The following is a 19,615-nucleotide window of genomic DNA, read 5'->3' as shown; positions in this document are numbered from 1 at the left end:
TTTCATTGTTATTCGACTCATGGTGAGTGCAGGGAATAGAGTAGAATGGCATAGAATAGCATAGAATAGAATAAAAAAGAACAGTTGGAAGGGACCTACAACGATCACCTAGTCCAACTCCCTGACCACTTCAGGGCTGACCAAAAATTAAAGCATGTTATTAAGGGTGTTGTCCAAATGCCTCTGACAGACTGACAGGCTCGGGGCGTCGACCACCTCTCTCGGAAGCCTGTTCCAGTATTTGACCACCCTCTCAGGAAAGAAATACTCCGTAATGTCCCGTCTAAACCTCAGCCCCTCAGCCTCCTCTTCTCCAAACTAGACAAGCCCAAAGTCCTCAGCCGCTCCTCACAGGACATGCCTTCCAGCCCTTTCACCAGCTTTGCTGCCCTCCTCTGGACTCATTCAAGGACTTCACATCCTTCTTAAACTGTGGGGCCCAGAACCGCACACATTATTCAAGGTGAGGCCGCACCAGCGCTGAATACAGCGGGATAATCACCCCTTTTGACCAGCTGGTTACACTGTGTTTAATGCACCCCAGAACACTGTTTGCCCTCTTGGCTGCCAGGGCAGACTGCTGACTCATATTGAGCCTGCTGCCGACCAGCACCCCCAAATCCCCTTCTGCAGGGCAAATAACAGAATATAATCCATATCTTGGAATAAGCAGAAGATTAATCAAATTCTAAGCAGGAATCTCAGGAGTTAACTGTGACAGATGCTGTATTTGCCCCTGGAGAGTAGGGTACTTGCTCACCTGACACAGGAAGTGCTGGTACAAATGTCCCTACACTGCTTGGGAAAAAATAAACTAAACATAGCAAGAAGAGCGACTTTAGGATAGATGGAACCTCCCTGAAGGTCCTTCCACACTGACAACCAAACCACCCTGAAACGGGAACAGCTGCCCAGCTTTACAGGTACAGCCCAGGGCTGGAGTTAAAAGCAGAAATTCTTCATAGCCCACAGCTCTTAGGGCACCATGAAACACAAGTGGTAAATGGGATAATACTCCAAAACGGGGGACTTATTAGTTCTGATCTCATTTCAGGTTATGCTTGCTGTAGGGGCGAGGGCAGCTGTCCTGAAATTATTTCCTTCTCAATGGGAGCAACAGGATTAAGTTACTTCACAGGCTACTACGGAACGTCCAACACAAGGTATTGTTTGTTTACAGGCAACCAGAAAAAGCTTTGCTCACAGTAACTTGTACCTGAGCACACTGGACTGACTACACGCTGCTTTCAGCAACATTGGAATAAAAGTGTACATTGGAATAAAATCCACAAAGTTAAACTGGTTTAAAACAAGATTTAATGTGTTTCTATTTCAGTATTTAAAACTGACTAAAAGATTTCAGCTGACACAGTATTAGGGAAAAAAAAACCTTCAGTTTTCTTCACATCTTTTTAAACAATGTTTTTGTTCTTTGCAAATATAATCCAATTTTTATTCTGGTTTTCTCTGTAACTGAGACTTTTATTTCAAAGTCTCACTTTTTGTCAGAGCAGTGAAGAAAACTCAATTTAAGATAGAACCTCAGGCATGCAGAATATATCAAATGAAACTGGAAACACATTTCTTCCCCATTTCCCACACTATAAACAACATGAATACTTCAGTACACACATGCACAAATTCCACAGAGCCGGCCACCACGAAGTAACAGAAGAGGGAAGCTTTGAAAATTAAATTAAAGCAACCTCAGTCCCCCCGTCTTCCCAGGACTCAGGACCCTGTGCTGCCCTTCGCCTGGAGACAAGCGCGTGCGCGTGGGAAGCCCCCCTCACTCGCCGTCCATCACCCCTTGAGAAAAGAAGTGCAGCGTCGCAGCTGGAAGGACATGAATAAGCCATTCTGGTGTGGTCCTCTGCCCCTAGATCCCTACCTATCAATTAGGTAACAGCCAGACAAATGACTAGACTGAGATATCACCCGGAAAACAACAATTCTGTTATAAGTAATAAACTGCTCTTTTATTCACAGCCTCCCAAGGGAAGGTGGGGAATTGGTTCCATCTCCTCAGCTCCCTGTGTTACATTTATCTGCCGTGTTATTCAAAGAACATACATAGTTGTAATCACTGCAGAATAAATCCACATTCACTAACTCCTACAAAAGTACGATGGGCACCATATATTAGACAAAGATGTGCCAAGAATGCTGAGGAAGGCTATAAACTAACCCTTGTCATATGTAAGGCCTGAGTGAGCACAGCAGTAGAAAGTATAAACAAAACATCAATTAATCTAATTTCCCTGATATGAAGCAATTAAAGGACCGCACGCTGTAAAAGAGAACCCTGTCAATGTCGGGGGGAGCGCCTGGGTGCTCAAAACTTAAGCACTTGCTTAAGTGCTTTGTGGGACAGGAGACCAAAACAGTCACATAGGCTACTATGGCTATTTTTTTCCAAAATGGTGAAAGAGGTGTCTGGCAGGGGTCTCCCCACGTCCCTCCAATTGCATCACTGCACCCATTTTTCCTTGTCTTCCCACACTCAAATTATTCAGCATTTGCAAAAAAAACCCACTGAACATTGAGACCGCACTGTTTCTTTTAAAATAACCTCTCAAGGATCAGACCCCGCAGCCTCTTGCAGCCCCTGGCTGAGGCAATGCTCCCAAAATGATGTCAGTGGGAGCCTTGCCCAAGAAAGGGCTATAGGATTCAGCTGTATGTGAAGAAAGGGCTTGAAATTATGGAACATGCTATCAGGATAAGACTTTATATTTCAAACATATACTTATTCTTTTTACTAAATCACCGAAGAGTATGGAGAGGAGTGGGGAATGCCACTATAGAAAACCATATGGTACTTGGATTTCCAAGCCAGAATTGTGCATAATAAATATTTATAGAATCCAGTGGTATTCTCTTCTTTCTGTTTATTCTTTACATGTCACCCAGAGAAACTCTGGCCAAGCACCAATCAAATATCCCAGCAAGTTACAAGCAATCTAAGCATGGAGGAAGAGGGAAAACAGATCACCAGTAGGCTTGTAATTAGCAACCTAGACCTGGAAAGAGGTTGGCTTGGGAAGTGCCGCTGATGCGTCTGGATTCCAGTGCTCACCGCACATCACGAGTGATTTCGGAAATTGAGTTCTCAGTCTCTGCAAGGGGTAGGGAAGATATACACAATATTTTTGGCTACACTAAGCAGGGGCATGTGTGGAGCAGCTGCAAAAGCAGACATCCGTCTACTCTCAGAGACCAACATAGGAACAAAAAAGCATCTCTCAGCGATGACAGCTAACATGCTCCTGGCGTCTACTGGGAAAGCTGTGTCTCCCTACCTGTGGCATGTGGGGCTGTTGTGTTTATTTTGCTTCAGACAAAAACAATGCAGATCGTCCTCCTTATCACCTTGTGATTAGAAGAGTAGTTGAAGGAGCTACTGAAATACGTAGAAGATCTGGAATACATCTTAATAGGAGCCAATCTTCTTATCCAGGGTCTAGCCTTGACATAGCAATCTTTTGGTCTTTTCCTCTTTCTTTGACAGTCTTATTCATTTCCCTGCTCCCACTTCCTTTCCCTTCCCTTTCCTTTCCTTGAGGTGTGAGAGCTACCAATCCCCAACTACCATTTCATTCTTCAGAAACAGAAAAAGCATTTAAAAAGCAGCATAACAAGCCCACAAGTCAATACACAGTACTTCACTAACAGGAGCAGCTTTCACTGTCGATCACCCTCAGCATCACTTCAGCCAGAATCTGGGATGCTGCCTGTTGCGCTTTCTACATAGATGTTGCTGCTGTACAAATGGTGCAGACGTGTCGTATAAGCATTATGTAGAGCGGAAGTCACATCCTTTTGCATATATAAACATGTAACCTCAAATTAATAGGAAATTTTTGCATACCACAAAAATAACAATAATTGCAGAATCAGTTTGAAGCTATCAACCAAATGTTGTATCTTCAATATGGAAAACTCAGGTTTTTATACAGATAATTACATTTTACTACGAAACTGGTGCTCAAAAGTTCCTTTCTCTGTGTCACTGAAACAGCTATTTATTATGAAAAACATACTTATCGAATGTTGCCAAACGTGTAATAACCACACATATGTTATTCTTCAAATATATATTTTTTAAAACAGTCGGTATTTACTTAACATATAATAACAGTTATTAAATCATTCTTAAGTCTGTTTTGTGGAACCGTAATGTAAAGCATTACACACTTGAGAGAAACACCATGGGAACAAATGTAAAAAGGGAATATGTGTGTTGTTAGTAGCTGAGTAGTTACTAGTCACATTAGAAATTACAACTCAGAGAAGAGTAGTAAGAGGAAGACTGGAAGTCTGGAAACCCTGCAGGACAGCAAGTTTTAAGAGGCCCAACACCGTTCATTTAAAGATTTAAAATGATTAGATCATTTCTAGGTCAACAGATACATAACAACAGAAGACATTTCTGTAATCATTATTGAATCTACTAGACAAGGACATAAACTCCATCATCTGGTAGCTCAAGTTAGAGAAATTTAGATTTTTAAAAAAGTTCTTCTTTTGGTTTTAATTTTCTGCAGTGTGGAAGTAGCAGCTTTCCCAGCGCTGGCCGTGGGTCTTTCCAGGCTCTGGGCTGCAAGCCTCACCCCAGCCGTGACCTGGAAAGACCCCACAGACTGTGTTACAGGAGAAGACTAGCTCAATGACTGACCTGATCCTCTTTCCTTTTGAATTTTAACAGGCTTTGTGCATTAAGCTATCTTTTTAATTGCCAGAGTAGCCAGTAAATAAGCACAGTCATTGTAAATTGTTCAGAACTATTTCACTTGAGAGTTTGAGTGAGCCATTTCCACTGGGTCCTGCATGTGTCTGAAAAAATCTTAGGCCAGTGAGATGAACAATGCCTTCTGAAACACGTTTAGTCTTATTTGGAACAAAGTAGAACAGAGCCGACTGCTTTCCAGGCATTTTCATGAATATGTGGGTGTCATCTAAACACGCACCAATAATGAACAATAACCCCCAGGTTAACAGTGGCAAAAAAAATCATCCTATTTATCCACAAACCTACTTGCTTTGGCTTATTAAAGATTAATAAAGAAACCATGTAAAGTGACAGTTTGCTTGACGTGCAGGTGTCACACATGCTCAGCATTTTAAACCATGTTTCTTGTAGGACAGCATAATACAAGCTAACATTTTTCATAATTCTCCAAATTTCTCCAAAATGTTCTGCAGAAAATGCAGTCAGGGACTGCAGTCAAAATCGTCTTGGACAAAGGTGATGAATACTATAGTATGTTATAATTAGCTTATTTGTAATGTCTCAAAAAACAATCAATAACATAGAGACCTTCATTTAAATCTATCAAACCCACATATACTCCATTTAATTGAAAAGCTCTTAACTCCAGTCATTTCCTGGATATAAAGCTACTTTACTCAAGCGCCAGCATTTTTAATTTCTCTCGCGCTGAAAAGCAGCACCCTCAGAACACAAGTAATGCTTACATAAAAGCCTCGCAGTCAGATCTCTTGGTGCCTCTATGTTTTTCAGGATATGAAGACAACAGCAATGTAAACACTCTACTATTGCAGAATAAACATCATGTAACCACAAAGCAGTGATGACATAACCTGTATATTATCTGGGCTTAATTTTCTGCAATGTAAACTGAGTGTCCGCATCTCCAGTTCCTCAATCCACTCTAAAACAGCCTGTTAAGAGGAACATTTTATATGAATTTTCTAGTTTTTAAGCAAAGACATATTTCTCCTTAGGACATTACTTTGAATGTCTTTCCTTTTGTGTATCTAAAACTCCTGCTTCCTCCTGAATAAGAATGTCCTTGCTCAAACAACACATTTAAATGCTATTGATATTTCACAGCTGACTCAGGTGTGCCTAAGTCAACAGCTTGCAGAGAATGTGTTTTTAAATAGCAAAACGTGTGTTGCTGCTGCTTCTTTTCTTAGTCTTGATATACATAATACGAGAACAGCTGTACGGGATCAGACCTAACATGGATGCAGCCCACTATCCTGTCTCTATTGGTGGCCATAAAGGGATGCCTTCTGAAGAGAATAAGACTAGGGAAAGCATGTAGTGATACACCCTCAGAATAATCTCTCACATTTGAGAGATAGGCAGACCTGGGATTTCTGTTTCTGTGACTGCAAGTTAAATGCACTTCCTGCATCAAAGTATTACATGTAGCAATGTGTATCCCTTTGTTTACTTTGGAAACTATTCCTTAAGGCGTAAGAAATACTGATCTTAAGCAATCACATACAATATGATATTAAGCAAATATTTCTACAGAGGAGTTAACACTGGACTTCATACATGTGTTATTCATGGATCTTTTAGTCAACCAACTTGTTATTGCTGATATATTCATGTCATACAAAAGCTTGTGTTAAAAATACAGGTAAGAAGATGAATATTGTTATTAAAAAAACCCCAAACCTTAATTGTTCTACCTGTTTAAAGGACTTTATTTTTCTTGTTTTCTCTTTGCCTGTTCTCTGAAAAAGCTGATATGAGAACACGTTTGCTTCTATGATTATGGTAAGCCAAGTACATTCAAATCTTCACCCCATCTGTGCTAACTAACAAGCTGCTTCAATTAAAGTTACTCCAGGATGACAATCAATCTTTCAGGGTGCAGAAGTGCCACCTGAAAGCCTTTCTTCTTTTCAAACTAGAATGGCAATAACAGGATCTGCACAGTAATCTCTTCTACATATTTGCCTCCTCCCAGGCAGGCTTCTCAGTGGTAATTCAGTGTATTAAGAATTCTCCATGTTTCATGTGGTACATACATTGCGCATACACAGCTACAGTGGGTTCTCCTTGTTGTTTTGAAACATCTCAAAAGTTGGAAGTTGCCACAAATAGAACTTCTAATGAACTCGCCTTAAAAAAATCGACCATTTTCCATTGGCAGTTTCAAGCCATAGACCCAAGGTATCAATTCATTCTAGCACTCCTCAAAACTACTTTTTTTTCCATTCTGATGGAGACAAACAGCACCAGCAGGTGCTAATTCGTAATCTTAAAAGAAGAATGGGGTGATGAAAGAATCAGTATTTTACTGTAGTGCCCTTCAGACATGTATGATATCATGCTGAATGAAATGCTCATCAAGAAACCAAATTGGATGTAACTTGAGGAAAAAGCACAACCTATTAAAAAGAACCCCTCAACGATATCAAACTTAGCAACTGAGAGTATGTAATTTTCACTGATATCCAACTTTTTTTGCAGTGCTGTTAAACACACTCTATCTCTAAATAGACGACATCCAGTAAGGTGTCACAGTTAAGGAATTTCTAGTCTGATTCTTGATTTGGCACTGCGTCTTCTCAAGTTGATGTTTATGAACCACAGGCCCTACCCTGATGCTGTAACAAAATGGAATCACAGTTTTTCTTTCAATCTATACTGTGCCTTATGCTATCTACATATGGGTTTAACAGAAACTACAGGTTAAGTAGTACACTTCACTTTATGTTTGTTAAAATTATTTTTAAAAAATTCTAAAAATTGCTAATATTAAAAATTTGAGACAGAAACATTTTTAAATTAATTTTGATCAGAAACCTATCCAGGACTACTAAATATTGACACTATGAAAGACTGCAATTTTCTGCTCAGGTTGCCTATATTACTGGGGCTTTTTTAAGCTTATGGGGAGTAGGAGAGACATATTTTTATTTAGTGAGATGATTAAAGTCTTAAAATATTTCTGACTGGTGGGAAGCTATGAAATGAAAATGCCCATGTTTCCTCAGTTACAAAATGATAAGTATTCCGTATCAGTCTGGATTTTCAAATTCTGATAAAAATACACGGCAACAAAATGGCTTTTTGTTTGTTTAAAAATGTTTGGCCAAAGTCTTTACAGGAATGACTCTACTGGTATCAAGAGACTTACAACAGAAATTAACTTGACCTCTATATATTATTTGGTGGAGGAAAAGTGTTTTTATTGTTCTGTAATATTTTACTTTTAAACTAATCCAAGCCTGTAAAGCTACAAAGATAGCTCTTTACCAATGAAAAGCTAAATTTCACCAAGAAAGATCTTTGTCACATTTAAAAGTGATTTGCTTTTCTATGTTTCCTTTGAAGAACCAAAATAATATGTACCAACATAATATTTATGGCTGTGAGAATAACAAAACATCATCTTTCTATGCACTTCTGTGTCTACTATGTTGAAAAGAGCACTGTCCTTCAATTTTGCAAATGTAATGTCTAACATGGAAATCTAATATATTTAGCTGAACAAGTAAACCAGGCTGACCCTGTGCATGCTCACGCAGGTTCGTAACATAGATGCTTTCAAAATCACCTTATAAAGAAAGAGAATTACTAGTCGTTAGGACACTAGCATCTCCTTAGACACTTCAAACAGATGTTCTTACAGAGAGATGGGTGACCACCTTTCAGAGACTACAAGTCTGTGGTACCAATCCTGAAGACCTGGAAGCTATTTAGGGATAGCCTTAACCCTTCCCTCAGGTGCCACATTTCTAGACGGAGATCAGAGAAAGTCAAGTATTTCACTTGAAATTTATTTCTTCAAGTGGTGTTAATTAAGCAGACTCCTCCTATAAAAGGATGAGATAGAAAAAAAACTTCTCATATATCGCTGCCAAGATCTGAGAATCTTAATTACAGGTAGGAGTTAGGGTAATTAAACTTAAGCATCAGTCTTGTTGTAACAAAAACTTGCTTTGTTGTAATAAAAACTTTATGCAAGGTAAAGGTCAGAAGAAAAATACAGCTTGCTTTCTGTTTGTGAGAAAGGAAGGAAGTAATGAATTTTCTTTCATATGATTTGTATGGCTATTTATTGAGTTCAGAAAGGCCTGATTGTAGGGTTTGCTGAGATGCCCCAGGCAGTATGCACAGTATGCACTCATGCAACATGAAGAAGAGAAATCTCTTCTTGCCTGGTCAACAGTGACCCAAGCACATTGGTGTACAATTGCAAGCCACTCTTGTCAAGGCAAAACAGCAAAACTCAAGTGGAGAGCAGATTCTTCTGCTTACCATTTGTAGAACAATAAACATGAGATTGAGCATCTGAAACTCAACATCAGATCACTCTTTACTGGGCTTGGCCTAGTTTAATTTCCACGAGAGACATATAGTTTTGCTATGATGACCTTGTGGTTAAGTTTGGCTGCAAGAAGTTCTTGCACTTGAGGAATGTTGAATTCCGAATTTTCCTCTAATGCTAAATAGATCTCTGCCAGCTTTGGTCCTCTTTCAACTTCATTTACTTTTGTCAACTAATATGTCACAGGTTAGAAGTTTCATGGAAAAAATAATATGAGCAAGAGCGATATTTTCATTCATTAAGTAAGACTTCTGCCCAAATAGTGGGCCACCTTTTTTAATACTAGCACGCTATATAGTCGCCAGCAAAAAACATTATGAGCCAAGGTCATATGGTGAGTAAGTTGCTTCAGATTGACTCGGGAAAGGGAAGAGGACATAAACAGAAAAGCTGAACATATATGTGCATGACACTAGATAACTTCCTCTCTAAATTTGAGGTCACAGATACGTTCGATCAGCTAAAATAAATAATTCAGCCAACTTGCCCATGCAGTTTTTCTTCCTATTCTTTTTGCAATGGTAAGGAAACAAATTTCTGGCTTACCTTTCAAAACCAATCTGCCGTAACGTTTTCTCCCACGTTGAACCTATACAAAGAGGAGAAAAAAACAAACACCCTCAGTAAAGAACCTTTATTGTATGAACACTCTTACTCTTCTCCTCTCCTTGTGCAGCTGGGATCTGTATAGGAAGGTGATTTTTCCACCCCTACAGAAGTACTTGTAAATAACATCTGTTTTCCCCAGAGCGAAGAACTTTTAAGAGAGGCTACCACTGGGTGACATAACTGTGTGGAAGGGTATCAGCCTGTATAACTCCTTTACATTGCAAAGCAGCCGGTCACTGCTACAGTTCACTGCGATTCCAAGGGTGGTCTCCTCTTCTACAGCAACACGATCTGTACATGACTCCTGAAAGCGCTGAGCTGGCATATCACATCACGCACTCTTCACATTTCAGCTTTTCACTTTACTGTAGTGTTTGCCTGATTCTTGCTGAAAGCTTTACAGCTCCTTCTGAAATCCAGCCCTTTTATTTTTAAGCAAAAGCATGAAGATGTATTTCTGCTTTATTGTTTAACCCTTCATACTCATAGAAACAGCTGCAAAGAACTCTTTCTCAAAACGATCAAGGACTCAGCCCCACAAACTACTCAAATGGGCAGACTCATATGAAGAATTGCCCTCAGTATTTCTGATGCACTTAATACAACTTCCACCCAGATTTTCTCAAAAATACCCCCACACACTGCAAGCATTAGGTGATCAGTTTTCAGCTCTTGGTAGTTTTTTGCTTATTGCCAGGCTCTTTCTTGCTACCATTATGTGGTCATTATCAATACAGGCTACTAAGAGCACAAATATCTCAAGTCATGCAGGTCTGCAAGGCAAATATGTAGGAGGACGTGAAGCTGGGTCATAGTTTGCTCTCTGTCTTTTTACACTCCTGTGAGAAATTTAACAGGACTCCATGCAATGTGAGCAACTACAGTTCTTTTTGAATGCTTCATTGCACTTAAACTGAAATCAGAGAAGTGACAGTAACTCCTGTTGCTGATGCAGTCCATCACCTAAAGGGAAATATAAATTAGGAACAAACAGATACCCTGTCAGTGACATTTAGTAGCATCAGAGAAACTCAAGAGACAAGCAGCAACGTTGCCGAGAAGTACTGAGAAAGAGCAGAAAGACATGAAGGAAAGCAACTTTGTCTGATTTAAATCCGGAGAATTTCAGGATTAAATGCATATTGTGCAGCGAGTGCCCATACAAAGATTATAACAAAATCATGGATTAGATTCTTTCCACTGACAATCCAAGTCCTACTTGCCAAATTAGTATGGGAAAAGTGGTGACATAATACTATCAGTCAGAAAAACCTCTGCAGATGTATCTCTTACCATAATTACCTTTCCATTCTGTTAAAGGTATCAGCTCAGAAATCAATGATTTGCCATGTTTGTAGTATGGTATTTATCTCTAATCTGCAACATGTTAAATATTTGAATAAAACCTAGTAGATGCTTTTAGTCTTTGAATTCGGGACACTTACTGCCGATCTAGATAAGAATCTAAAAACTCAACTTCTAAGAAGTTTTGGGTTTGAGGGTTTGTTTTTTTGTTTTGGTTTTTTTTAAACCTAGCAACAGAATTCTTTCTACTCAATTGACTAAACTTTCCAGTTTAGCCCAAGGAGAATGTGGTAAATTTCTAAAGTAATGATACATTTTTTTCTGCACAATATTATCTAGTATCTGTCTGGTTTGCAAATCACAGACTGAGCAAATAAAAACTGAAATTAATAAAACCCAGAAAGTTAATTTCCTTATAGGCCTATGTCATGCAAGGCTTCCTTCACAGTTCCTAACTGGACAGCCAAACAATTAAGTTAACATGGGCCTGCGGAAAATAAATTCGTTGTATTAATCTCTGGGTTTTAGCAAGAGGAAAAGAAGTATATGCTCCTAAAATCAACCGAAGTCCGACATTTCGCTCCATACAGGAAGGATTTGGGTTGGCTAAGGGGTAGGTTCACAGCCAGTTCCAAACGTGGTCAGTATACCACGTTATACTCTTCTGGAACCCCTTCTTCATTCAACTTCTCACCGCCAGTTGCTTCAAACTTAGTCACACACGTATTTTCAGCAAAAGGCTCTAAAAACCTTTTCCAATGATACGTTAGGGCAATGGACACAAAGCTTTTCTGTTCAGGACTGTTACAGCTACAGCCAATGATCAATGTAAAAACACTTTTAATTGTCCTCATTCATTCCAAAGCAGGCGGGGATTCCAGGCCCATATCCAGCAGCGTACACAGCGATAAGAGGCTTCAAAACTGAAGTGGAGAAAGCTCTACCTTCACTTTATGGAAAAAAATGAGTCAAGTTCTATTCTGGAATAACTGAACAATGTACATTGTTGGATCAGTACAGGGAGCTTCTACTGTGGCACCTCTATTTGCTTGAGGTGAGGCAAGACTTCTGCCTGCACAACTACCTACATACAACACCTTTCATCAACACTAAGTTCATATTTTATAAAAAGAAGTCCTCTAAAGACATCTTTAAAGCAGGACAACGAACATTCTCACACACATTTATTTCAAATAAACATGAAAACCAAAAATCATGTGTAGCACAACAAACCATCAACATTTCATTGAGATAAATTAACCAGTCCATTAACATCTTCTATTATGAGTTATCCCCCAAACCCCCACCTTCTGCACGCCCCTGGAGTATATCTGGTTTCATGTAGCACTGATGAATCAAGTCATTGCTAAAAAGATGACTGTGCCACTCCACAGGTAAGCACAGGGCAGACGCAAGCAATTCTCCATATACTTTATGCAATCCTGCTGGCTCTGAAAGAGTATTCAACAGTTTTTGAAGTTTGAAGATTTGAAGAGTGTTGAAGAAAAGAAATCTCAACAGTACTTCTTAAAGCACAGACTAGTGCTGGCATCTTTAGTCAGTGTTTCTATGCTTTTCACTGTTGTGTATACTAGTTGTATGAATTTTTCACCCCATGATTGGCTACACTTCAGTTGTATGATATGTAAAAAAAGAAAAGGGGGGGGGGGGGGAGCAAAAGAGAAAAGGGAATTGGGTCTCCACTGGTTTGAAATAATCTTTTGGCTGCAGCTGGCTAGCAGAACACTCTTTGAAATGCATGTGACTCCTCTGAAGCAAAGCCTGCCAAGAACACAACTAACATTTCATATTAAAAAAATATACATCTTTTTTATGGAGTCTTATTTTAAAATGTTTATGATCTAAACATTCTGTTTTAAGATTTGCCAATTCCATTCTCAATAGTATCAACTTCTACACTGCACTAACAGCCAAAAGTAAATACCCTGAGGTAACAGCAGCACTAAGAAGAATAATGCTATTAAAAGTCTAGAAAACTTATTATTTGATTTAAACCTTACTCGGTGCTTCCAAAACATTAAACAAGATTTAAGTCACGTAACTCTCATTAAAATCAAAACAGGAGTTTTTCACAAATTAAAGACTTGATCCTGCTCCCAGAGAAATCAATAGGAATTTGGCTATTCAAGTCAGCCTTTCTCTCTGCTGGGACTGTGGAAAACATTCACCTGTCGACTTTCAGAATCAATCCACTGCTACACTTTGGTTGCTAAGTTAATTTGGCTTTTCTTTGCTTTCTGGTTTTTACCACCATGTCAAAAATACCAAAACTGTTTATAAGAATGCATTAATTTGGTACCTATGTAATTAAGCTTTTGTTCCAAATATTTGCTCCAGAGTGCCTGACCATTCCCATCTGTTCCAAAGATTCTGTTTCACATTAACAGCGCTAGCTTTAAAATTCTTCAAAAAGATGAAGCATAATGTACTTCCAGAATTACTGCTCACATTTAATAGGAACAATGGTAAAATGCACATCATGCTCACATATGCACTCAATGAAATCCTAGCATAAGAATGAGAGTATAAGAATATGAGATTTAATAAGATAAAATGCAAACCATCTTTCTGAAATGAAAAGTTGTCTTCTTTGACAGGTAGGCTTTCATTTATATGGCAGTTTCCTTATTTGGTTTGGTTACAACTCTCTGCTTACTGTCAACTTACTATGAATGGGAGGACTCATAATCCATTGCTAGGCTGCTCACCTTTACAAACCATGAAGTTGCCTAGCTGCTGAAGTGCAATGGTAGGCTTAGGAAAAACACAGAGTAACATATTCATAGAATACCAGCTTGGCAGGGACCTCAAGGATCATCTGGTCCAACCTTTCTTGGCAAAAGCACGGTCTCGACAAGATGGCCCAGCACCGTGTCCAGCTGAATCTTAAAAGTGTCCAATGTTGGGGAAAAATATTGGATAAGTGATTTTCAGCCATTCACGGAGGTTGCACAACTATTCACTCTGAGCCATACCATGCCCCATCTGCCAGTACAGCAGAGGTCTGTAGCTGTTCAGGGAGAAGTCTGGCACGCACTGTAAACACACAGCAAAAACACGTGCCTCCTATACCATCCCCATGCAGGTATGCATGAAGGTCCCTGTGGATCCTGTGGTCCCTATGACCGTGTGCAGTGATTACCCACAGCCCTGCTACCTTGTCACTTCTCCAGAGTTAGTGGCTACTTTAAGAACTACATGCCTGTGTCTGGCTCTGCTCTTGAGGCTTTCTAACAGTAAGAATAATAATTCTTGCATTCTTTTCTCACTGTGATCTGACATAAGGACCTGAGGGAAAAATACGACTTAATTGAACCAAAAGACATTGTCTGACATTTTTCAATAAGCATTAAGTGAGCCTGTCGAATTCAAGTATATAATGGGAATAGTATGAAGATCTTCAATAACTGGAATAGGACAAAATACCTGTAAATTACAACTCAAAGGTTAATAAAAAAAATTTGGAGCCCATCAATGGGGTATCACAGAGAGTCACCCAGGCTCTGAAGGAACTAGCAAGTTACCAGACATAGCACACTTAGCTCATGAGAGTTACATGCAGGCATGACCTACATAACCCTGTTATAATATGTTAGAAACAGGTAGATATTCTTGGAATACTAGCGGCATTGATCTTTTCTCTAAAATTTTTAAGGAAAAGAGTTCCAGAGGAACTGCTGATTTTGTACTGGTCAGAATATTCCTACCAATTTCAAAATTGTGATCTGAAGCCTGTGACACTTACTAGTATTCTCCAAACCGGAAAAAAAAAACCCAAAACCGAAAACACCCCAAAACTTTCACATATTCAAGAGATACAAAACAGTGATACAGAATACCCCAGAAATGGAAAGAAACACTTTGCTAAACCTTTCCATTGCAGGTGCCATTTCTCAACTCTTTCTCAAACAACTTAGCAGAGAACAGGGCAGAAGTTCACAGAGTCTAGCCCAGCTAGACTAGTCGGGGACCCGAGTATCTGAATCCACACCTAAAAACTCTCAACAAACTGGATGAACACACTGGCTTGTTCTGCTAGAGCTTCTCTGTCAGTGGACACACATGTACCATATAAATCATTTGAGGTTTCGCAGTCTATTTTCAGTGGATTGGGGAACATTGCTCTGCTGTATATTCTCCTTCATCACCTTAGTACTTACTAACCATTTACTAACCAGTACTACTATCTAGCTGAAATGTACACAACCGCAACTGATAAAAACTGCCATGTTTGGAACATGTCCGTTTCAGCAGCTTCATACATTATTAACAGTCTTTCCAGTTGCTTGTTCCCAGTAGCAAACTTCTATCTTCTCCGAAACAAAAAAATAAATAAATTATGTTTTCTCAGAAATCTTACTTTTTTGCTTTTTAATCAATATAGAACCACTTGTTTTATGAAACAGACTAGTAGTTTTGACTACAGAAATGCATGTGGCATAGGAAAGACCTTTTTCTTACTTGCTCCACAGTGCCGCAGAGATATTATTAGCACTTACTTACCTGTACATTGCCTACCCATTAGCTAGTTACATGCAACGTGCCTCTTACAGAAATGATCATTTCTCTCATGTGAAGTGGCATCAGACAATGCTACTTTGGCATTTAGCATCTATCTGTCCATTTTGAGAAATAAATCTCTCTTAGACTTCCTCTTCCTTTGATTCAAACTACTTAGGCTGCATCCTGCACTCATCACTTTGTAATTTGATCAGCACAGTATATCATCTGGGATAATGACATGACTTTCTTTTAAAATGACGTCTCTTAATATGGCATATTACTACTCTGCTGTGTCCATGCTGGTGTTTTAATTCAGATCAGAAGAGTATTTCCTGAGCAAATCTCTTACCATGCTTTGGTTTGCATGACGGAGTGATCTCCGAGTGCACACACTGGATTCCTTTCACATGAAACTAAACCGCACCCCAAGGACACAACTGCTGTGTTTCAACCACTAATGGGCATTCGGTCCGCATGACCAGACCAGAGCTAATCCACAGTAAACCCCACTCAAAACATGTATCGTGTGGCGGCCAGGGACTCTGCACTAACTGCTTCACTCCCGTCATGCTGTGCTGCTTGCTAAGGCAGATGCAGCTCACCCCACCACTCCCAGTCCCAGTCCTGGAGCACCCCCAGAAAAGCTTTCCAGTTACAGTCACCTCGAGGGATGAAGGGGCAGGTCAGGGTGCTCACCCTCGGGATTGTTATCTGGGCTGTATCCCATCCGCTACAGTGAGCAGGAGCCTTTCTACTGCCCTGCTGTACAAGCAGGGTTGCACTGGATGCTCAGCACAGCCACACGCCCCACAAAACCCCATGGAGCCGGTTCCCTAAGGCACAGCAGCAGATTATTTCATTTTTAAAACAACTTCTCAAGGAGAAGGAGTAAGGGAAAATCTGGGCTGTTATGGTGTGCTGTGCATACTGAAGAGACTAAAACCATCAGTAGAATAGAAGTGGAGGGCCACTGGTCTAGGATTCTGGCTAGATGAAGAAAGTGATTACTGAATACATACAAAGAAAGAGGTCATACCAAGAATAAAGATCAGACGTTGCAAGTCTTTACTTGCCTTCCACTCATACCAGCTTTCAACAGATTTTTGACTGAATAAAGAGTACAAATTTGATCTTTACATGATAATGTCATGGGAAAGATTTATTGTGTATTTTCTCCTGTGAGGAAGATATTAAATTATTATTGTGAGACACAAAAATTGCTTTCCTATTAAAAGAGAAATCTTGACTCATTCCATGCTAACCGGAAAAATAATCACCGTCAAAAACACTACCTCTCCTCTAAGGAGATTTTAATGAGTGGGAACTTTTACTAATAAAATGAGCAGACTAAGAATATAGAGCAAAGAGAAATAGTACTGACACTATATTTTTATGTGTGCACAGAGATGCATATTGCTTTACAATGAGTATTAGAAAGACAACAGCTATGGTAAAGCAATTAACGGCTGTATCTGGCAGTCATCTCTTCCAGTCTGTGGCTTCCCTGGGAGCTCTGGGAGCCCGGAAGGGTCAGCAAAGCTCCCACAGATAAGTGGGGACCCTAAAAGCAGCTGCTCCACAGGCCTAATCCATATTCTTTGTTTTGATCTTGATTAGCACCAGAATTGGAGGGCTGGGGGAGGATTGTTTTTAAAATTGATCATTTAACTTAAGGTAGATAACACGATGTGAAAAACTCCCTAGTGCACCTGGGACATAAGTGATCCAGCATCTCCTGCTCGCTGGTCAGACCGTGCCAAATGGAGGCAGGGACAGATCCCAGCTCACTTTGTGTGATGGTAAGACCAGTGTCTCTGAGCCTGATCCAAAGTCTACAGAAATAACTGGAAAGATTTGCATTGAGTTAGTGGGCTTTGATAGTTTGTCTGAAATGGGAACAAATAGCAATAAGGAATAGTAAAAAAATAATCTGTTTTTCAGTAATGTAAACAACAGCTATTATTTCTACCCCAGTAGTAAACTACTGAGGTGCAGTGTTCTTGTGGATAATTCATTTGGGGAGAATGGGAGCAGAGGAAGAAGTAGTTTCAGAATTTAAAACATTAAATGGGACACAGCTTGTTTTAACTGTGGTTTATGTATTTTTATATCAGAATCACACACACCATTTTATACATGAAGATGACTAATTAAACAGCAAGTTAAGAGATGTGTGGAAGAAATAATAACTTGGAAAAAGAAAATTTGGGAAAGTACTTTCTACATTTGTTCTTCCATGCCAGATTTGTTTCAAATGATACACAGGCAATAAAGCCAATTTAAATTGGCTGAATTGCTTCACCTTTTTTTTTAATCAGCTTTTTCAAAAGGATGACAGGTTCCATAGTTTTTATAAGAATAATGACTTCTTTTGTCTGCTTAGACCTAGCATATCAAAAACACTTACAGGCAATCTTCCCCTACAACACACACATGCTTAAAACCACTCTTATTTTAGTCTCATTTCATTTCAAATTTGTTTCCTGAACAAGGCAGCAAAACAGCAAAACCCACAACACTAGAAAATCTTTGGGGAATGTGTTTCAGATGAAACCTGACACAGCTAGTTAATGGAAAGTTTTTGTTGCTGTTGTTGTTGTTAATCTATTATTTATCTGTTTGTTTGCTGTAATGGTTGGTTGGTGGTTTTTAACCCAAATTTCCAAGGATACTGGAGCTTTGAATTCATTCTGTTGTCTTTTACTTTTGTTTTTTAAATAGACCTGCTCTCCTTTCCCCATGACAGTAGACCACTGCAAAAAAGGATGAAGAAAAGGACTTTGCACACTGTGCCAAGCAGAACTTTGTAGGTTACCAGCACAGAATCACACTGCAGGAGTAAAGTGGGAAAGAATCAGACAGTCCACATATATAGCCAATTTCTTATTCTTTTTTACAGCAGGAAAGGGTGTCAGGGCTCTGAGGAGCAGCCTCGAACGAAGGCGACATTTCCTGCCATTGCCATGGGGTATGTCAACCTCAAGTCAGAGAGTGAGTAAGCTTAAGAGCATCAAAGTTCTGCTTCAGAGCTTCTGAAAGGAGGCCAAATAGTAACTAAATGGGCCTTTTTTCCAATATGGAAGACTGGCTTTGCTTTGGTTTTCAAAGTAAAAGCAAAAGAACTTAAAGAAAACTTGTAGTAAGTTTTATTTTTCATAAACCTGAAGAAAATGAGATTTTTCTCCATTTTTGTTGGCAGAGAAATTCTCTCCTCTCCCACCCCAACCAACACCACTCTGTCTGCTAAATAGTATCTTAGAGGCAAGGTTTTCACTTCAGAGCATAATTGACGGGCGTCCTTCCAATTTCTAGAGCTACTCTCTGCTTAGTTTTATTGTAACATAATATACTGTTATGAATAATAATGTCGACCTAGTTTCCTGCAGTGATGAATGTGTGCAGTGTTCCAGCGCAGGGAATTTGCTTTTCATTGTCTCATTTTCTCTTTTTGTCTCATCAGGAGAAGGACAGGTGGGCAAACATTTCTTCCCGAATTCTGCAGCATAGACATATGGGAAGGGGGAGATAAATAACAAGGACGTCTTCAGTAGCACATCCATATACAAGGAATTATGGATGAGAGAAATAAGGATAGGAAACTAGGAAATCTGCACAGAAATACAGCAGAAACACAGAAATAGGAGGAACATTAAGATGACAGAAAACCAGCATTCCAGTGGCGGTATCTTTGACTTCACTAACATTTGAACTAACAGGTGAACGGAGTTCAATCCAGTTGGCGGCCGGTCACGAGAGGTGTTCCCCAGGGCTCAGTTTTGGGGCCAGTTCTGTTTAATATCTTTATCAATGATCTGGATGAGGGGATCGAGTGCACCCTCAGTAAGTTTGCAGACGACACCAAGTTGGGCGGCAGTGTTGATCTGCTCGAGGGTAGGAAGGCTCTGCAGAGGGACCTGGACAGGCTGGATCGATGGGCCGAGGCCAACTGTATGAGATTCAACAAGGCCAAGTGCCGGGTCCTGCACTTTGGCCACAACAACCCCATGCAGCGCTACAGGCTTGGGGAAGAGTGGCTGGAAAGCTGCCTGGCGGAAAAGGACCTGGGGGTGTTGGTC

At 39.7% G+C, this 19,615-nt stretch overlaps 1 protein-coding gene across 1 annotated transcript in view; it reads right to left on the bottom strand.

Annotated features, from left to right (window-relative positions):
- PIEZO2 (piezo-type mechanosensitive ion channel component 2) overlaps nucleotides 1-19,615 on the bottom strand; it is a 270,740-nt gene that overhangs the window by 163,403 nt on the left and 87,722 nt on the right. Inside the window, exon 5 of the mRNA XM_009318585.1 lies at nucleotides 9,648-9,690. Coding sequence (XP_009316860.1) covers nucleotides 9,648-9,690 — 43 coding nt within the window. The remainder of the gene's footprint in view (nucleotides 1-9,647; nucleotides 9,691-19,615) is intronic.

Source organism: Pygoscelis adeliae, unplaced genomic scaffold (genome assembly GCF_000699105.1).
Source record: "Pygoscelis adeliae isolate BGI_AS28 unplaced genomic scaffold, ASM69910v1 Scaffold42, whole genome shotgun sequence".
NCBI lineage: Eukaryota > Metazoa > Chordata > Aves > Sphenisciformes > Spheniscidae > Pygoscelis > Pygoscelis adeliae.
The sequence above is the reverse complement of the archived record's forward strand: the minus strand, read 5'-3'. Positions and strand labels throughout refer to the sequence as shown.